The sequence below is a fragment of the Callorhinchus milii genome, unplaced genomic scaffold, assembly GCF_018977255.1.
Source record: "Callorhinchus milii isolate IMCB2004 unplaced genomic scaffold, IMCB_Cmil_1.0 Scaffold3, whole genome shotgun sequence".
In the NCBI taxonomy this organism is placed as follows: domain Eukaryota; kingdom Metazoa; phylum Chordata; class Chondrichthyes; order Chimaeriformes; family Callorhinchidae; genus Callorhinchus; species Callorhinchus milii.
The window spans coordinates 68654943-68671204 of NW_024704744.1; the positions used below are offsets into that span (position 1 = coordinate 68654943).

The 16262-nt window shown below is 41.1% G+C and overlaps 1 protein-coding gene across 2 annotated transcripts; it reads left to right on the forward strand.

Annotated features, from left to right (window-relative positions):
• On the forward strand, positions 1–16075 carry rnaset2 (ribonuclease T2). 2 transcript variants are annotated; one of them, XM_042332687.1, is made up of 10 exons: positions 1–259; positions 5153–5266; positions 7308–7368; positions 8963–9018; positions 10322–10379; positions 11165–11229; positions 12062–12175; positions 13515–13560; positions 13656–13730; positions 14393–16075. In XM_042332687.1, the coding sequence occupies exons 2-10, from the start codon at positions 5172–5174 to the stop codon at positions 14582–14584; spliced, it is 762 nt and encodes a 253-aa protein (XP_042188621.1). In that variant the 5' UTR covers positions 1–259; positions 5153–5171; the 3' UTR covers positions 14585–16075. The 2 variants fall into 2 exon arrangements, with proteins under 2 accessions (XP_042188621.1, XP_042188622.1); XM_042332688.1 differs by having other exon boundaries at positions 1–218.
• The last annotated feature ends 187 nt before the right edge of the window (positions 16076–16262 follow it).

Below are 16262 nucleotides of genomic sequence, written 5' to 3' on the forward strand. Positions count from 1 at the left end.
GGCTGCTGTCTTGGCCGCTGTGGGTGGCGGCTGAGCTGCGGGGCCCCGCGCATGCGTTTGTGTGTGTGGCTGAGTCAGTGCTGTACAGAGAGAGAGAGAGAGAGCAGCACTCGGGCGGGAGAGGGACAGTGCAGGAAACACGAGAGAGAGAGAGACCGGGATCCTGTTGCAAAGTTCAGGCAACTCCGCAAGAACCGACATCAGGAACAGTAATCCGAGTGAGTGGCAGTGAGGACCGGATCCGGGCTCACACTCTCAGGTGAAGGCTCAGTCACTTACTCACAGCACAACACAGCACAGCACAACACAACATAGCACAGCACAGCACAGCACAGCACAGCACAACACAGCACAACACAGCACAACACAGCACAGCACAGCACAGCATAGCACAGCACAGCACAGCACAACATAGCACAGCACAACACAGCACAGCACAGCACAGCACAGCACAACACAGCACAGCACAGCACAGCACAGCACAGCACAACACAGCACAACACAGCACAGCACAACACAACACAGCACAACACAACACAACACAGCACAACACAACACAACACAACACAGCACAACACAACACAGCACAACACAACACAACACAGCACAACACAACATAGCATAACACAACACAGCACAACACAACACAACACAGCACAACACAACACAGCACAACACAACACAACACAGCACAGCCCAACACAACACAACACAACACAGCACAGCACAGCACAACACAACACAGCACAACACAGCACAACACAACACAACACAGCACAACACAGCTCAACACAGCACAGCACAACACAACACAGCACAACACAGCTCAACACAGCTCAACACAGCACAACGACAAACAGTCGTAGATTGAAAATGACCAATTTTAATTATTATTTTTGGTTTTGGAGGGATTATTATTAGGCTCTGTGTGAAGTAAGGAAACTTGCCCAAGGTTTCGCCCTGACCTGCCTGGAATTGAACTCAGGTCTCTCACTTGCAAAGCGAGTGCTCTAACCACTGAGCTACAGGATTCCACGTCGTTGAGTCGTCTTAAAGAGCTTCACAGAATATACTGTAAAGTGATTTGACTGTACACTATACTGTACAATCATTGTGATTCTTCCCTTTCTCACTGGAATTTTACACAGCCTTTAATTTAAATTATTTCTTATGTTTCTTATTATGTTTTAGTTTAAATGCTCATTGCTGATGGGTTTCCACAAAAGTCAAACACCCCGGAGACCAAAAAACAATTGTTCATCTGATTAGATTTAATTGTAGGAAGAACTTAAATTTTCAATGATTTCCATGGGTAATAACTGTCAAATGTAGTAACTATTTTTTGTAGGCAAATGTGGCAGCCATTTGTGCCAGCAATGTCCTCAAACAAGCATGAGGTGAAAGGCATATTTACAGTATTTTGAGGGCAAACTTCTCTTGTCATAAAATATTTAACATCCACCTGAACAGGCAGCTGGGATCTTGGTTTATTATCTCATTGAAAAGCAGCACCTTCAAAAATGCAAGTTTATCCTAGAATTGTACTGGAGTGTTAGCCAGCCCAGTTGTTGAAAGACTGGTTTTCTGTAGAAAGTAAGTAGGAAGTATCAAACGTATCATCCAAGACATGTCTATACGCCAGTGAGATACACTGGTGTATAGACATGTCTATACAGGACAGTCATAAAAATATGCAAATGTTTATGTACAGTTGTTTGCAGTTTGTTACATAGACTTTAGACTTGGGTGTAGTTTCATTAATTGACTATGCAAACTCCCTGCTTGTTGGCCTCCCCAAATCCTCCCTCCATAGGCTGCAGATCATCCAGAACTCTGCAGCCCGTGTCCTCTCCTGCACCAGACTCCATGATCCTATCACCCCCATCTTCGCCCAACTCCACTGGCTTCCCATCACACAGTCACACAGCGGATACAGATCAAGATCCTAGTCCTCACCTTCAAAGCCCTCAATGGTCTTGCTCCCCCCTACATCTGCAACCCCCTACCAACTTGCTTGCTCCGTCTGCTCAGCGGGCTCCGCCTGCTTCACGTCCCCCGCCTCGATTGCCTCACTATTGGCAGGTGGGACTTCTGCCACTCTGCCTCCACCCTCTGGAACTCCATCCCGCAGTCCCTCCGCCTCACCCCCTCCCTTGCCTCCTTCAAGACCCATCTCAAGACCCTCCTCTTCGACCGTGCTTTCAATCACCATGATTCCCCCCCCCTGCCCTCCACCCTCTCCTATCCCAACCCTCAGTTCGGGTCTGAAACCCTTCTGTCCAGCGCCTTGGGACGTCCTCCTGACGTGAAAGGCCAGAAACAAATGTAATTTTGTTGTTGTTGTAATAATAATAATAATAATCCTTAAATTTAATATGGTGTCTTTCACATCAGGAGGACATCTCAAAGTGTTTCAGAGAATGTACTGTGTGTGATTTCTTTACAAGGTTAAGACAAGTGTAGCAAATTATCATGGGGAGGAAACATTCAAATGCAGCTTATGTTCAGTTGTTTCTATTCATGGCACTGGCTTAATCATAACCCTTACATTTGATTTACTGTGCCTTATCATGTTGAAATGTTTTTAAAAGTGCTTTGATTTTCTCTTCTCAGTTCAATAGTGGAGTCCTGTAGCTCAGTGGTTAGAGCACTCGCCTTGCAAGCGAGACACCTGGGTTCAGTTCCAGGCAGGGAGAAACCTTGGGCAAGTTTCCTTACTCCACACGCCTAATAATAATCCCTCCAAAACAAGAAAGCAATAATAAATTGGTCATTTTCAGTCCACGACTGTTTGTGGGACATTGCTGTGCGCAATTGGCTGCCGCGTTCGCCCACAATTATACAGTCAATTCACTTTACAGCATATTCTGTGAAGCGCTTTGAGACGTCTAGAAGATGTGAAAAGCACTATATCAAATGCAAGGATTATTATTATTAATAACTCATCCAAAGGATAACTCATCTGAAGAACTTAAAATGATGTCTGTATGCTACACATCTACTACAGTGTGTATATTTTTTTACAGGAAACTAGGGATTATACTATTAGATTTGTTTTTAGTGGTTTGATTATAATAATAATCCTTCCATTTGGTATAGCACCTTATCACATCTTCGATATGTCTCAAAGCGCTTCATAGAATATGCCGTAAAGTGTATTGACTATATAATTTGTGGGTGAAACGTGGCAACCAATTACGCACAGCAGTGTCCCACAAACTGTTATGGATTGGGTGAACAAATTTTTTTTTTTTGAAGGGATTATTACTCATTATTAGTCAAACCTTGTTCCCAATTCAATTTTAATCCTTTTTTTCTGTCTGTTTTACGTAATTAAACAAGAAGTAAAGATCATCTTTGTGCTTGCCTTCACTTTCTTTAGACCTTCCTACAAGTATGATTTAAGAAGCTACTTTTTTTGTTCTTAGACATTTCCTTTATTGTTAAGTCCTGGGCAAAATTTACTAGATTTTGTAGTACAATTGAAGATAATTCCTGAGCACTGATAGGAGCTCCTAGTGAATAGTGATTTGAATTATGCTTTTTATATTAGTGTGTACTGTATTGGAATCAAAGGTCATGTGTTAATCTTGGAACAGAACATACATTTTACACTGAATTGAAGTTAATTGAATTTGCATTCTTGGGTTGTGCTTTTAATTCAGAAAAGCTATTTGGAATAGATCGAATGAATCACTGCAGTGTAAATGCAAACAAAGGCTCACTCTTCATAAATGACCTGAAAAATGAGGGCATTTCTTACTTAATTATAACTCAATCAAGTGTAAGATGATTGCAAGCTTTGTGGTCAAATGATAAATATTCTGTAGGAATGATGAACAGTATTCCATAACTGGACTAATATGGTAAACCCCTGATAACTTGACCCTGGCTTAACTTGTCACTACCACTGAAGTCATTATATTGTCAATATTCCCAGCACATTTGTTTATGTATTTATATGTATGCCTATAGCACCAGGAGTGACTTTTTTTTATTCCTCACTGTGTGTTTAGTTTACAACCTATAATATTAATAATGAAACTCATAAAATGGTATCAGAAAGTAACAACGGTTTCACAACAAGTAAGACAGTTATAACATAGCACGTAGCACTAACATAACTAGTGTATTACAGCAAAATCATTTTGCAATAAGCAATTAAACCATGTAACTTCAACCAGAAGAGGAAATTGATTACCAATGAGATGTTCTTGCTAGTCTTAGCCAGGGTTACAGGGAAGGCTATAAAAGGGAGCTTCTCCTGGTATCCTGGTCAACATTCCCCCAAATAAAATTGATCACTTGCTCATTGGCTGTTTGAGGAATATTACTGTGAGCAAATTGGGTGATATGTTTGCCCACAAAATGCAGTCACACCACTTTGCAGTACTGTGAGCGCTTTGAGATGTCTTGAACAATGGTGCAACCAAGTGCCAAGTAAAGCTCTTGAGAGTTTGCACAGACTGAGCTCATTAGAGTCCTCATGTGGAGCTTGAACCCATAAAGTTGATCAGCAGATAAATTAGCTATGTCACACTCTTCATTACATGTACTTGGGCCAAATACTCCCATGATCGCTTGTTCCTGTTTAGCTAACTGGAGTATTGACCAAGCTTAAACCTCTTGGCTAATACAGTATGGTAAGCAGCCACACATTTATTTCCCATAAAACATTAGTCACAAATTCAGCCATCTCAAGCAGTTCCCTTTTTGTATTAATTTAGGTTTTGCAAAAATTATGGCTAAGGCAAAAGCGGACATTACTGAGATCAGCAAAGACATATCTGTTGGAACAATGTTTACTTCCACATATATTTCCCTACTTCCCTCTTTTTTATCCCTCTGCCCCAGTAAACCAAAGCAGGTGCTTTGGAATATGCCTTTGGAAGCCTCAAATTGTTAAAAGGGCAAGGCTCATTTGTACTGCAAATTGCTCACAAAACATGTAATTGACTCTCGTTGGGTCTATTTACTCAACTGTCAAAAAATAAAAGGTTATCAAGAATGCTTCAAACTAGACTATGTTCAAATGTATTGAACACGTTTAAACATATTAGTATAATAATTGGAACAACTGCCCCATTTGTTAGTGGTGATGGTTTGAACCAGATTAATTTTTAACCAATGATCACACGTGTTTTTATTATAGAGCTGCAAGCTGAAGTGAAATGACTTCACAGAATGGAAGTGGGAGAAGGGCACTGTGTGGCTGGCATTTCCTGCCTCTGCTTATTGTGTTCTTTCTGACTGAAACCTCTGACTGGTAAGAAAAAACATTAAAATTAAGCTTTGTTATGGGGGAGTTGTGGAGAATTAAACTGCACTTTAGCCTCATTTGCCTATTTACTGGATATTGACTGGATTTGAATCTGTAATCCTTGCATTTGATATAGCGCTTTATCATGTCTTCAAGATGTCTCAAAGCGCTTCACAGAATATACTGTAAAATGAATTGACTGTATATTTTTCCGGGCAAAATATTTCTCTTCTTTATAAGAGAAGGGGGAATTATTAACCAGACTCAGAAGTTCCTTTTTATTTTTGTTGGTTTTTATATACTTATTATTTTTGTAATTTTGCGACTGTATTCTGAAAGTACAACCTCAGCGTTTGCAAAGCCGCAGGACTCAGGCTGTTCCTTGTAAATCACAGGACTGGTGACCGCACTATACTCTTGGTGACATTGTGCTGACTTACTCATCCAGCCATTCTCATAAAACCCTGAGTCAGTCACTGTCTGTACAGTTCAGAAATTCCATCTGCGATACTAACACGAAATGCAAATTTGAAGTGATTTCTATTAACTCCACTCGATAGCCCACACCAGAGTTTGTTGTCTTATCAGCAACGTCAACTAATTTTTATACAACAACAACAAATTAAATTTATATAGTGCCTTTCACGTCGGGAGGACATCCCAAGACCCTGGACAATCAGGATTTTGACCTGAGAGGGAGTATGATTCTGATCACCAACAAAGTGCCAATAATTTAAATATTAATAACAACAATAATCCTTGCATTTGATATGTCAAATTTCATGTTGGGAGGATAACCTGCTAACCTCTTTTCAACCTGCCCGCTCCCGCCACTCAGCAGGCTGTGGCCTGCACCATGTCTCTCAACTGGCCAGACCCACCATTGGCAGTGGGGTCTTCAGCCTCCCTGCCCCCACCCTCTGGAACTCCAACCCACATTCCCTTTGCCTCACTCCCTCCCTTGCCTCCTCTATGACTGTGCCTTCGGCCACCCTCTTGCCTTCCACCCTTCCTGATACCAATCCCCCACCCCTGCTCAGGTCCTAATCCCTGACTGTTCAACACCTTGGGATGTCCTCCCGATGTGAAAGGTGCTTTACAAATGTAATTTTGTATTGTAGGACTTGAAGCGCTTCACAGGATTCACTGTAATGCGTAGTTACTGTGTATACTGTAGGCGAGCGAGACAGCCAATTTGCGACCAGAAATATTCCACCAAAACCATGAAGTGACTGACCAATTTTATCTGGAGGATTGTTAAAATGGCAAATTAAGGAAGCATTTGCCTCTAGATATTGTAACATTGGAAAGAGTGCAGTGCAAATTTACAAAGATGTTACCAGGGATGTGTGGATACAGCTATCAAAAAAAATAATAATTTGGACACTCAATCCATGACTGTTTGTGGGACACTCCTGTGTGCAATTGGCTGCCATGTTTTGCCCACAAATATACAGTCAATTCACTTTATAGTATATTCTGTGAAGATCTTTGAGACGTCTAGAAGATGTGAAAAGCGCTATATCAAATGCAAGGATTATTAAATCAAGAAAGATTGGACATGTTGGCAATGCAGGGGACCTGATAGAGGTGCTTAAGATTGCAAAATAATTTGATAAGGTTAATAGGCTGGCTCTACTTGTTAATGAGTCCGAAATGAGGGAGTAAATCGAAAGGATATTTAGGAGGAACTTATGTACTCAGAGGGTGATGAAACACGGAACTTGCTGCAGGAAGCTGTGGTTAAAGCAAAAAGCATCAACATACTTGAGGGGAAATACAAAGCACACATCAGGAAGAAGGTTACAAAGAGGTATAGGAGAGGAGAATAGGAGGTTCATGTTGAGTATACAAACCAACATGGACTAGTTGGGGCTAATGACCTGTTTCCATGCTGTATAACTATGTAATTCCACGTGTGAGTCCAGACACTGAGTGCTAATAAGCTGTTCGACCATGGGAGCAGGCAGGATCATACATCTGTGGTTTCAGCTGCAACAGCACACCTTTTAAGCATGTTAAAATTATATTGGTTGTTCTTTTCCAGCAAGAGCCACCCATGGAACTCAATCATACTCACTCAACACTGGCCTGAGTCTGTGTGTTTGGTAAGTTGCCATCTTTGTTGTGCAGTGAGATGGATGATGTGTAATCTAAGTGAAATGTCTCGCTGTCTCATCAGCTAGCTCAGCATCCACCATGGACGAAACCTGGGATCTCAAGACAATTTCCCATGAGTTTCTGTCTTGTCTTCTCTTCCCCTTTCCCACCCCAACACGCAAATACAGTATCTACATAAGCATACTACCTATACATACATACATACACACACACAGCTTACCTCCACACAATACTGCTAATGCACATGCATACATATGTAACACACAACTTATATGCACACACATACAACAACAACAACAAAATTACATGTATAGAGCGCCTTTCACATCGGGAGGACGACCCAAAGCGCTGAACAGTCAGGTGTCAGGGCCCGAGCAATGGGGGAGGGGTGGTGTTGGGGTGAGGGAAGGTAGAGAGGTGGGAGGGAGACCAAAGGCACGATCGAAGAGAAGGGTCTTGAGACCGGCCTTGAAGGAGGCAAGGGAGGAAGCGAGGCGAAGCGACCGTGGGATGGAGTTCCAGAGTGTGGAGGCAGAGAGGCTAAAAGCCCAGCCACCGATGGTAGGGCGGGTCAGGTGGGAGACATGGAGCAGACGGGAGCCCGCTGACCGGAAGGACTGGGCAGAATGGTAGGGAGTCAGCAGGTCAGAGAAGTAGGAGGGGGCAAGGCCATGGATGGTCTTGAAAGTGAAGACAAGGATCTTGAACTCGATCCTCTGGGGGATGGGGAGCCAGTGGAGTCGGGCGTGGGTGGGAGTGATGGGATCGTGGAGTGCGAGAGTACACGAGCTGCAGAGTCACAGTATACACATATAATAACAACAACTTGCACTTCTAAAGCTCCCTCCACGCAAGTTAGCGTCTCAGAGCGCTTAACAGTGGCGGAGCCTGACATACTACTTCTACACACACAAGCTATACACCAAAACACCCAGCATATGTATATTATTTACACACACACCACCTTAACAAGCCCACACTATCTATACACATCATATCCCAGCACCTTAGGACGTCCTCCGGCGTGAAAGGCGCTATACAAATGTAATCTTGTATATACTCGCATACACACTGTATTGAAGAGAGTACATTAAGTATTTCCTGCAGAGTAAGGCTCTTCATTTCGATAGCTTTGAGAGATTCCCCCAGTTAAATGAATTTTTTCCAAATACAATGTTAGTATTTTTTCCCCATATGGATCCTGGTGCTTTTCTTGCTCAGGTTTATGCCCATATTTTTATATAAAGGAGGGGAGTAACAAATATACTTTACATCCTGTTGATTCAACAACAGCCACAATAATAACTTAGATTTACATATTGCCCTTCGTGCTGAGTGGCGTCTCTGAGCATCTGGATTTGTAACTGGAACAACCTCTGGTAGAGAAATAGATGTACATTGATGGGATATCAAGACATTAATGTCAGAAATTGCCTTGAGCAGAGGTTTAGATGTCTCTGTTGTGGTTTATTGCAGCATTAGCACAATGAGTCTACGACAAGAATACGATCAGAACTGAGTGAGTCATCGAATGAGAGTACATTTTGTGGAAACTTACGGTAGATTTTTATTTCTCAACAGGTGGATAAGTGCAAAGAGCATCCAAAGATTGATTACTGGACTGTACACGGGCTGTGGTAAGGGAAATGACAGGCTTTATTTGTAATCTATTTGAAATTTTGTGCGATGTGCAATTTCCTTAATGTGGATTACACAGAAAGAGTCATTGTGAATAGCCACCAGCTAAAGTTGCATTGCAGAACTGGTAATCCTCATCCCCCAAAGTTCACTGCCCCATCTATCAGTACCATTAAGCTCATTTTTTAACCAACAAAATAAAAACCAAGATACTTTGCCAGTTTCTCTCTCCTTTCAACCCCCCAGTGCATTTGTGTATCTTTTTAAATGAGACAATCGAGTGTGGGGGTGGGGGAGTGTGGGAGGGGGTGGGGAGACAGCACTTGATGCAGAAAAGACCTAAGTAAATTTGGTGAAAATCTGCTTTACGTTTTCTGTCTATGTTAAAGGTAAGTAGAGAACACTACAAAGTTATTTACAGAACAATTCCTAACAGCTCCTTCACTCTCAGACCACTGGCAACAAAAACAAATGAACACACTCAGGCACCTTATATACATGAGGTCCCCTGTACCGCAGTAGACGGCACCTGTGAGCTTGTGATTTAACCGTCTGTCAGAGGGACTCTGATAAGTACATCCTGGAAACGAAAAGGAAAGTCAGAAAATTTGTTGAGGTTTTTAGTTTGGAGAAAATCATTTTTTACCAATTTGACTTTCACCATAAAACTCCCAACATTAATGGTAAAAATCAATAAAAATTGATTTATTAATGGTCCACCACTTCTTGCTCATAGAGTATCCAGTTTCTTCATGTCCCTAATGTTTTCTTTTGTCACCACTATTCCACCTGACTGATTCTTCCAAACATTCATCATTCTTTAAGTAAAATCATTCTTCTTTAAAATCTGTCTCAAAACTGGTCTTTAAATGTTTTAAAGTTATGAACTTTTTTGTTTAATCTGAAGCTACAAATGCTTCTAAGGAAATAACAATTTGGAATGCTTAAATTTCTGTTTTAATTTTAATTTCTATTTAATTTTCATTCAATTTAATTTAAATTTTAGTTTCTGTGCGCATTTGGCTGTTGCCCACAAAATACATAGTCAATCCACTTTACAATATATTCTGTGAAGCGCTTTGAGATGTCTCAATGACATTAAGGAGGTGCTATATCAAATGCAAGGATTATTGTTAATAAAGACCAGCATGTTAAAATTACAGTGAATAAAATTAAACAGAACTAGTGTGTATGTGTCAGTGTGTGTGGACTGAAATTCTGTTCTCACAGTAAAATAACCACTCCTTCACTCCTCTTCTAAAAAGCAGACTTGACCATGTGGAATATTGATGTCTTTTATAGGCCCAAAAAATCAATGATGTGCAACAACTCCTGGCATTTCAACATCAAAAATGTAGAGGTATGTATTTAGCCATTTAAATCATAGACATTACAGCATTTGGCCTGTTGAGCCTAGGCTGGTGCTATCATCCACTGGTGCCAATCACTCCAATCCCCAAACTCTTTTATAGAACCATAGATACGTACAAGACAGCAGATGACCCTTTGGTTCATCGTGTCTTTGCTGGCTCTTTTAAAGAGCGATCCTTTCAGTCCCATGTAACCTTCCCTTTCCCCATACCCCTGTAGTTTACTTCCTTTTAGGTTTTTATCTAGTTCTCTTTTGAAAGCTAATATGAATTCTGTCTCAGGCTGGGTACAGTTCTGTGTGCATCAGTTGTCCTCCAGCACTTGAACAAGGTGATATTCGTAATGTGTGAGTCTAGTCAATGAATGCCTGCTGGCTGGTCACCCATTGGGTGGTAATCACAGCTGAAGGGTGAAGAGTGCTATATGAACAGTTTGGTTTCTCTATAATGTACTTCAATAAATTGTGGGTTTGGATATAACGCGGTAACACAGTGAACCCACAGTTTCCTGTTTCTGTTTGTGGCAAGTGTAGAAAGATCACAAGGACTCATCGTTGCTGACTCGGTGGCTTCCTGCGCACGACCCTCAGCCATACCAGAGCTCAGAGATGCCAGGGACACTCCCGGCAACCCTGAAATTTAGCGTGAGGGTTCACCTTTTAACACGTCTCAATACCATGGTCTCAATTGAAGAACCCTCAACTATCATGTTATGATGGGGCTGGACTGTATGTAGATTGTGTTATGAATTCTGAAGTTTCTTATTTATTTGCAGAATATTTTAGTTGATCTGAAACACTTTTGGCCAGATGTGCTCCATCCCAATGGCACGCAGTTGTGGTACGTGTTTCTGTTATCAATTACTCGATACCCATACAAACACTTTCTGCAGATGTCCCAAATTATCTCAAATCAATTAACATTTGTGTGTCTTTAATATTATCTTCCCCTTCTATTTCGCTCTCCTCATTTTATCAACGGATGTCACTTTTCCACTTTGTTTCCAGGATGAAAGGAAAATGATAAAGAGGGGAACTGGTCTGATTCTCCCAAAAATACACAATCACTACACTTTACTCTAAACTCTGTGAGGCACTTTGAGACGTCCTCTAGATATGGAAATATTATGATGAGATGAGTTCCGTCTGCCTGTTGAGATGGATATTAAAGAACCCATCACACTATTCGAAAAGAGAAGGCAGTTTCTCCATGTGTCCTGGCCAATAATTGGTAAAATTGCTCTTCACTTCCTTGCTGTTTGTAGGGATATTGCTGTGTGCAAATTGGCTGCTGTGTTAGTTGAAAAAATGTTGGGTAAAGATGTAGATTTTATGGATTTCCTTGAATTCCATATTGTGCCTTTCATGTCAAGATGATGTCTCAAAGCTCCTCTCTGACTGTGCATTTTGCAGGCAAACAGATAGGCTACTCTGTGTTACTCAAACAAGAGAAACAATGGTGATTGTTTTGTTTGTAGGAGGAAGAAATATCTGATTGCAGCTAAGTGTTGTGTCAGGCAGCCTCAAAGGTAGAGATGTAGAGGGCAGGGCTGCACCCTTGTTCAATACGTATAACCAATTCCCTTTCAGACTCATATTGAGTTGACGTGGAATGAGAAGGCTTTTAAAGATCAGATTTGCTTGAATCTTCAACTTACTTTCTCTCTTGGCAGGAAGCATGAATGGCAGAAACATGGAACCTGTGCAGCTCTGCGGGAACCCCTGAACTCCCAGGAGAAGTATTTCAGTAAAGCTCTGGAACTGTACAAAAAGCTGGACTTGAACAGGTAACTTGTACTCGCGCTCCCACTTGTTGTATCGCTCTTAGCAACCCATAGGATTAATTTTAAAAGGCTCGTCTTTCACTTAAAATCATAGAATTATACAGCACTGAAAAAGGCTTTTCAACAGTACTTGTCCGTGCCAGTGTTTATTCTCCACAGGAGCCCCATTCCTTCTAATGCCCTATCCTTGGCCCCTACCCCTGCCCTCGGTTCAATTCTCCCTCATGTATCCACACAGGACTTGTTACTCCCTACTTATAAGAGTAGCAGGAAATTGTCATGGTAGGTGACAAGGCATTTAAAGAGTAGGACAAAGATCTGAAAGTCGATCTGCTGGGAGATAAATCTGTTAACATCAGTTGCTGTTTAATGTTGCAAAACCTGCACCATAAAATGTGAGGACTTCCTGTTTAATTTAACAGTACTGCAATCAGATCACTTCAGACAACTCAGGTCAGATAGACACTGACAGACACGAGGCAGGCTTGGTTCACCGATCAGTTTACTCATCCAGGGGAGCAACCGTTGGCAATCTCCATCAGCTCTACAGACAGACAACACAATCTCTAACAGTCTGGTCGGGAGAGGTGCAGGCACCTGGTGTGTGGCTATAAGAGGACCCTTGGGATATCCTCCCAATGTGAAAGGCAATTGTTTTGATGTTCTCACCACTCTGGTACTCAGTGCTCACACCTATACCAATATGATATAAATATAATATAGCCCAATATAACATAAATTTACACACATTTATACTTTTCACATTGGAAGGATGTCTCAAAGGCTTAACAGCACTGGATGGGCACTTGAGCTGAGGATTGGCAGCAATGGGTGTGTCAAGGGGAAAGGTGACTGAAAGTGCGGTCAAAAAGATAGGTCTTGAGACAGACCTGAGGTGAGGGAGTATGAATGAGAGGGATTCTGGGGTGGAGTTCCAGAGACTGGGGGAAGAAAGGCTGAACGTCTGGCTGCTGATGGTGGGGTAGGATGGGGCAAAGGACATGAAGCAATCTCTAAAGGACCTGAGCCAACCATGCGGGCCTCTCTGTGCCTGCTCTCCTGGGTCCCTTTCCTCAATCTTCAAAGCAAAGAGCTCACAGGTGTATACCACCCCCCACATACACACTTCCCCACCCAGGCCAGTCCTCCAGAGGAAGGAGCTGGGTGACTTTCTGGATGCATCACTGTGCTATTAGCCAATTGGACAGGTAGCATGCTCCTGCTCCCTCACTCCTGGTAGTGACCTGGATAGCTTCAACGAGCTGAGCCAGTCCCGCTACATAAAGCCCAATGTGCAGTCACAATATATTACAAAACAACAAGTATCTGATTTTTTTTTCAGTGTTCTTGCAAAGTTTCACATCGTACCATCCGCAGAATATTATATGGTAAGAGCTGTATTTCACATTACTTTTGAGCCTGTTTTTTATGCTATGGCTTTTACATGGTGCTGTAATTCTTCTTCTGATTTATGTCTTTTAAGCTGGAGGAAATTGAAAATGCACTTCTGTCTACCTACGGGACAATACCAAAGATTCAGTGCATTCATCCCACTGAGGTAATCTTTGGTTTCAGTTTATGTGAGCTGGGTCTGACTGGCTGGATGACTTAAAACCAATCTAAAAGCACTCGGAGTCTAAAGCTCTCCGAAGTGCAGAAATGCTTCACTTGAGCTTTGGGGCATGCTGCGTGTACATACTCCGCCTGGAGTCACAGAGTCTGGGCATTAATAAGGGCCCGGATTACAGCCCCTGGTACACACCTCGACTGCCTGTGTCAACAAGTGGGTTTCGACATAAACAAATGTAGAAATTTGTTTCCCGCGACGTTGACATAAACAGGTAGGACTGCATTAAGACAGTACTAGTGTGCACAGTTCAGTTGGGCACAGGATCATACTTGACTAGTCTACAAGTTTAATAACTGATTGACAACAAGTTGGAGGTCAGCAGTTTCCCTATAACAGAATGCGAGGCACCATTTGAGAGTCAGCATTCATCATACATATACATGGTCATGTGGCTTTTGATAGAAATAATAATCAGCTACAAGAAAGTGCTGTTTAGAGCTGGATCTTTGTTATGGTGACTAAACTAAATTCTGATGGTGTGCAGCTATTTAAATTTAGCTTCTAAGATGCTAGTTATCCTTGTTATTCTGGTGATTTTATTAACTATTTTGACTTTTTATTTTTGTTTCTTCTCTCCTCCCCTCAAACAGGAAGGTTCGGTGCAAACACTGGGCCAGATTGAACTCTGTTTCAACACAGACTTTCAGCTATTGAACTGCACAGAAACTATATATAACAAACTTAATTTGGGATCCAATGGACAGCGCAGTGAATATTTGGATCTATCTGTGTGCAGTCAGGACCTTAAAATCTATTACCCTCCTGTAGAACACCGCAACTAACAGTGTACATGCAGACTGGGCACTTTACAAGACAGGAATTTAGTATTATTTCATTTTCTCTTTCTAAAGTAAACAAAGGATAAAATACGTTCTGCACAGAATAAAGACCAGTGCCCTGGTCTATCTGCATTTGTCAGCCAGACTCAGTTGGTAGCACACTCACCTCAGAATCAGAAGGTTGTGAGCTTACAGCATTCATCTATAAATACATACGTGACTCCACAGTGAATCCTGTGAAGCAAATTGAGATGGCCTCCCAAGGAGCTATTCCAAATGTAAGATTATTATAAAATAATCCATTTGGAATTTTTTTAATATTGCACGATAACCAGTACTAACTTCTGTGTAAATAATTGTGAAATTAAATATATCCGAATAGATTTTACAGAAACTACATCTTTTAATTAATGTCAAAGTAATAAATCAATATTTTCTGCACACCTTTAAGGTATTTTAGCATTCCTAGTAGAACAGGACTTGTTTTAATTCTAATTTGGTTGCAGGTTAATCTTTGATAGACAACTCACTTTTTAATGTGCTATGTGTATTTTTATTGTATTTGTGCATGTTATAATTTAAATATATGTAGCTCCTATTTGCAAAACTTGAAACACAATTCATAGTTCACTATATTTATTCAGTGAATTACAGTCAATCAAAGCAAGTAAAAAAATCATTAAACTTTAAAATGGCATATTTTATATCAGGTCTAATTTAAAGTATTTCATAACAGGATTCCTTAAGAAGACCCGTCAGCAATTGCAACCCAAAGTAGATCGCATTTAGGGAAAGCTGGTTCTTGGCCGGAATCCCTGTTCATATTCCTTATTAAGAAATGCTATTAAGAAATACAGCAAACTAGGCACCGTTGTGTATGATTATTCCCATCCCATAAGGCAAAACTCCCTTATTGAAAGTGAGAGACTTCGAGTGAGATGTATACCCAGTTTTCCTTTAGTTGCTTGGCACTGCAGGCAGGACTGACTAGTCTATTCCTTCTGAGAAAGTGCAGACGATCAATGTACTACCATTAGGGTGTTATAACAATATCAATTAGGATCTAATACCATGCCTATCTGCTTTGGATGATTTCAAAGTAGTGTATTTGTTTTCTGCCCCCTCCCTCCTTTCTTTACTCTTGGAAATACCCATTTAATTGCACATTTGTATTCCTATCTCAGGTGCTGCTGCTATCTGTGACTATCATGCAAGACTATTGCTTTTCAAACCTTTTAACACAAAACCAAGATTTTAATAGTTGGACAAAGAGCAGTCAGCAGTTTCTATTAGCAGCCATTCAGAGAGGTGAGACATCCTGCAGGAATTCCAGCATGTGGAGGCCATCAGTAACTGCAAATGTCTTAAGTGTTTAGGCTATTCTTAGATGAAGTCCTATTGATAAATTGTTCATAAATAGACATGCAAGACATTCCACATTTCACAAATGTAATTGCAATCAAGTGTTTAAGTGAATAAATAGTTTAAAAGAAACTCCTGTACTGATGTGTAATTCAGCATTTCACAATGCAGGACTTCACCTTGCCATATAAGTTCTGTACTTTCAATATACCTTTCTCTCCAGAAAAAAATATTGTGTAGTACCTAGTTTTGCGCAGCAGAAAGCACTCTTCCAGAAAGCATTATCCTGCTGCTTCTGTACAGCACCCTTCCTGTGAAT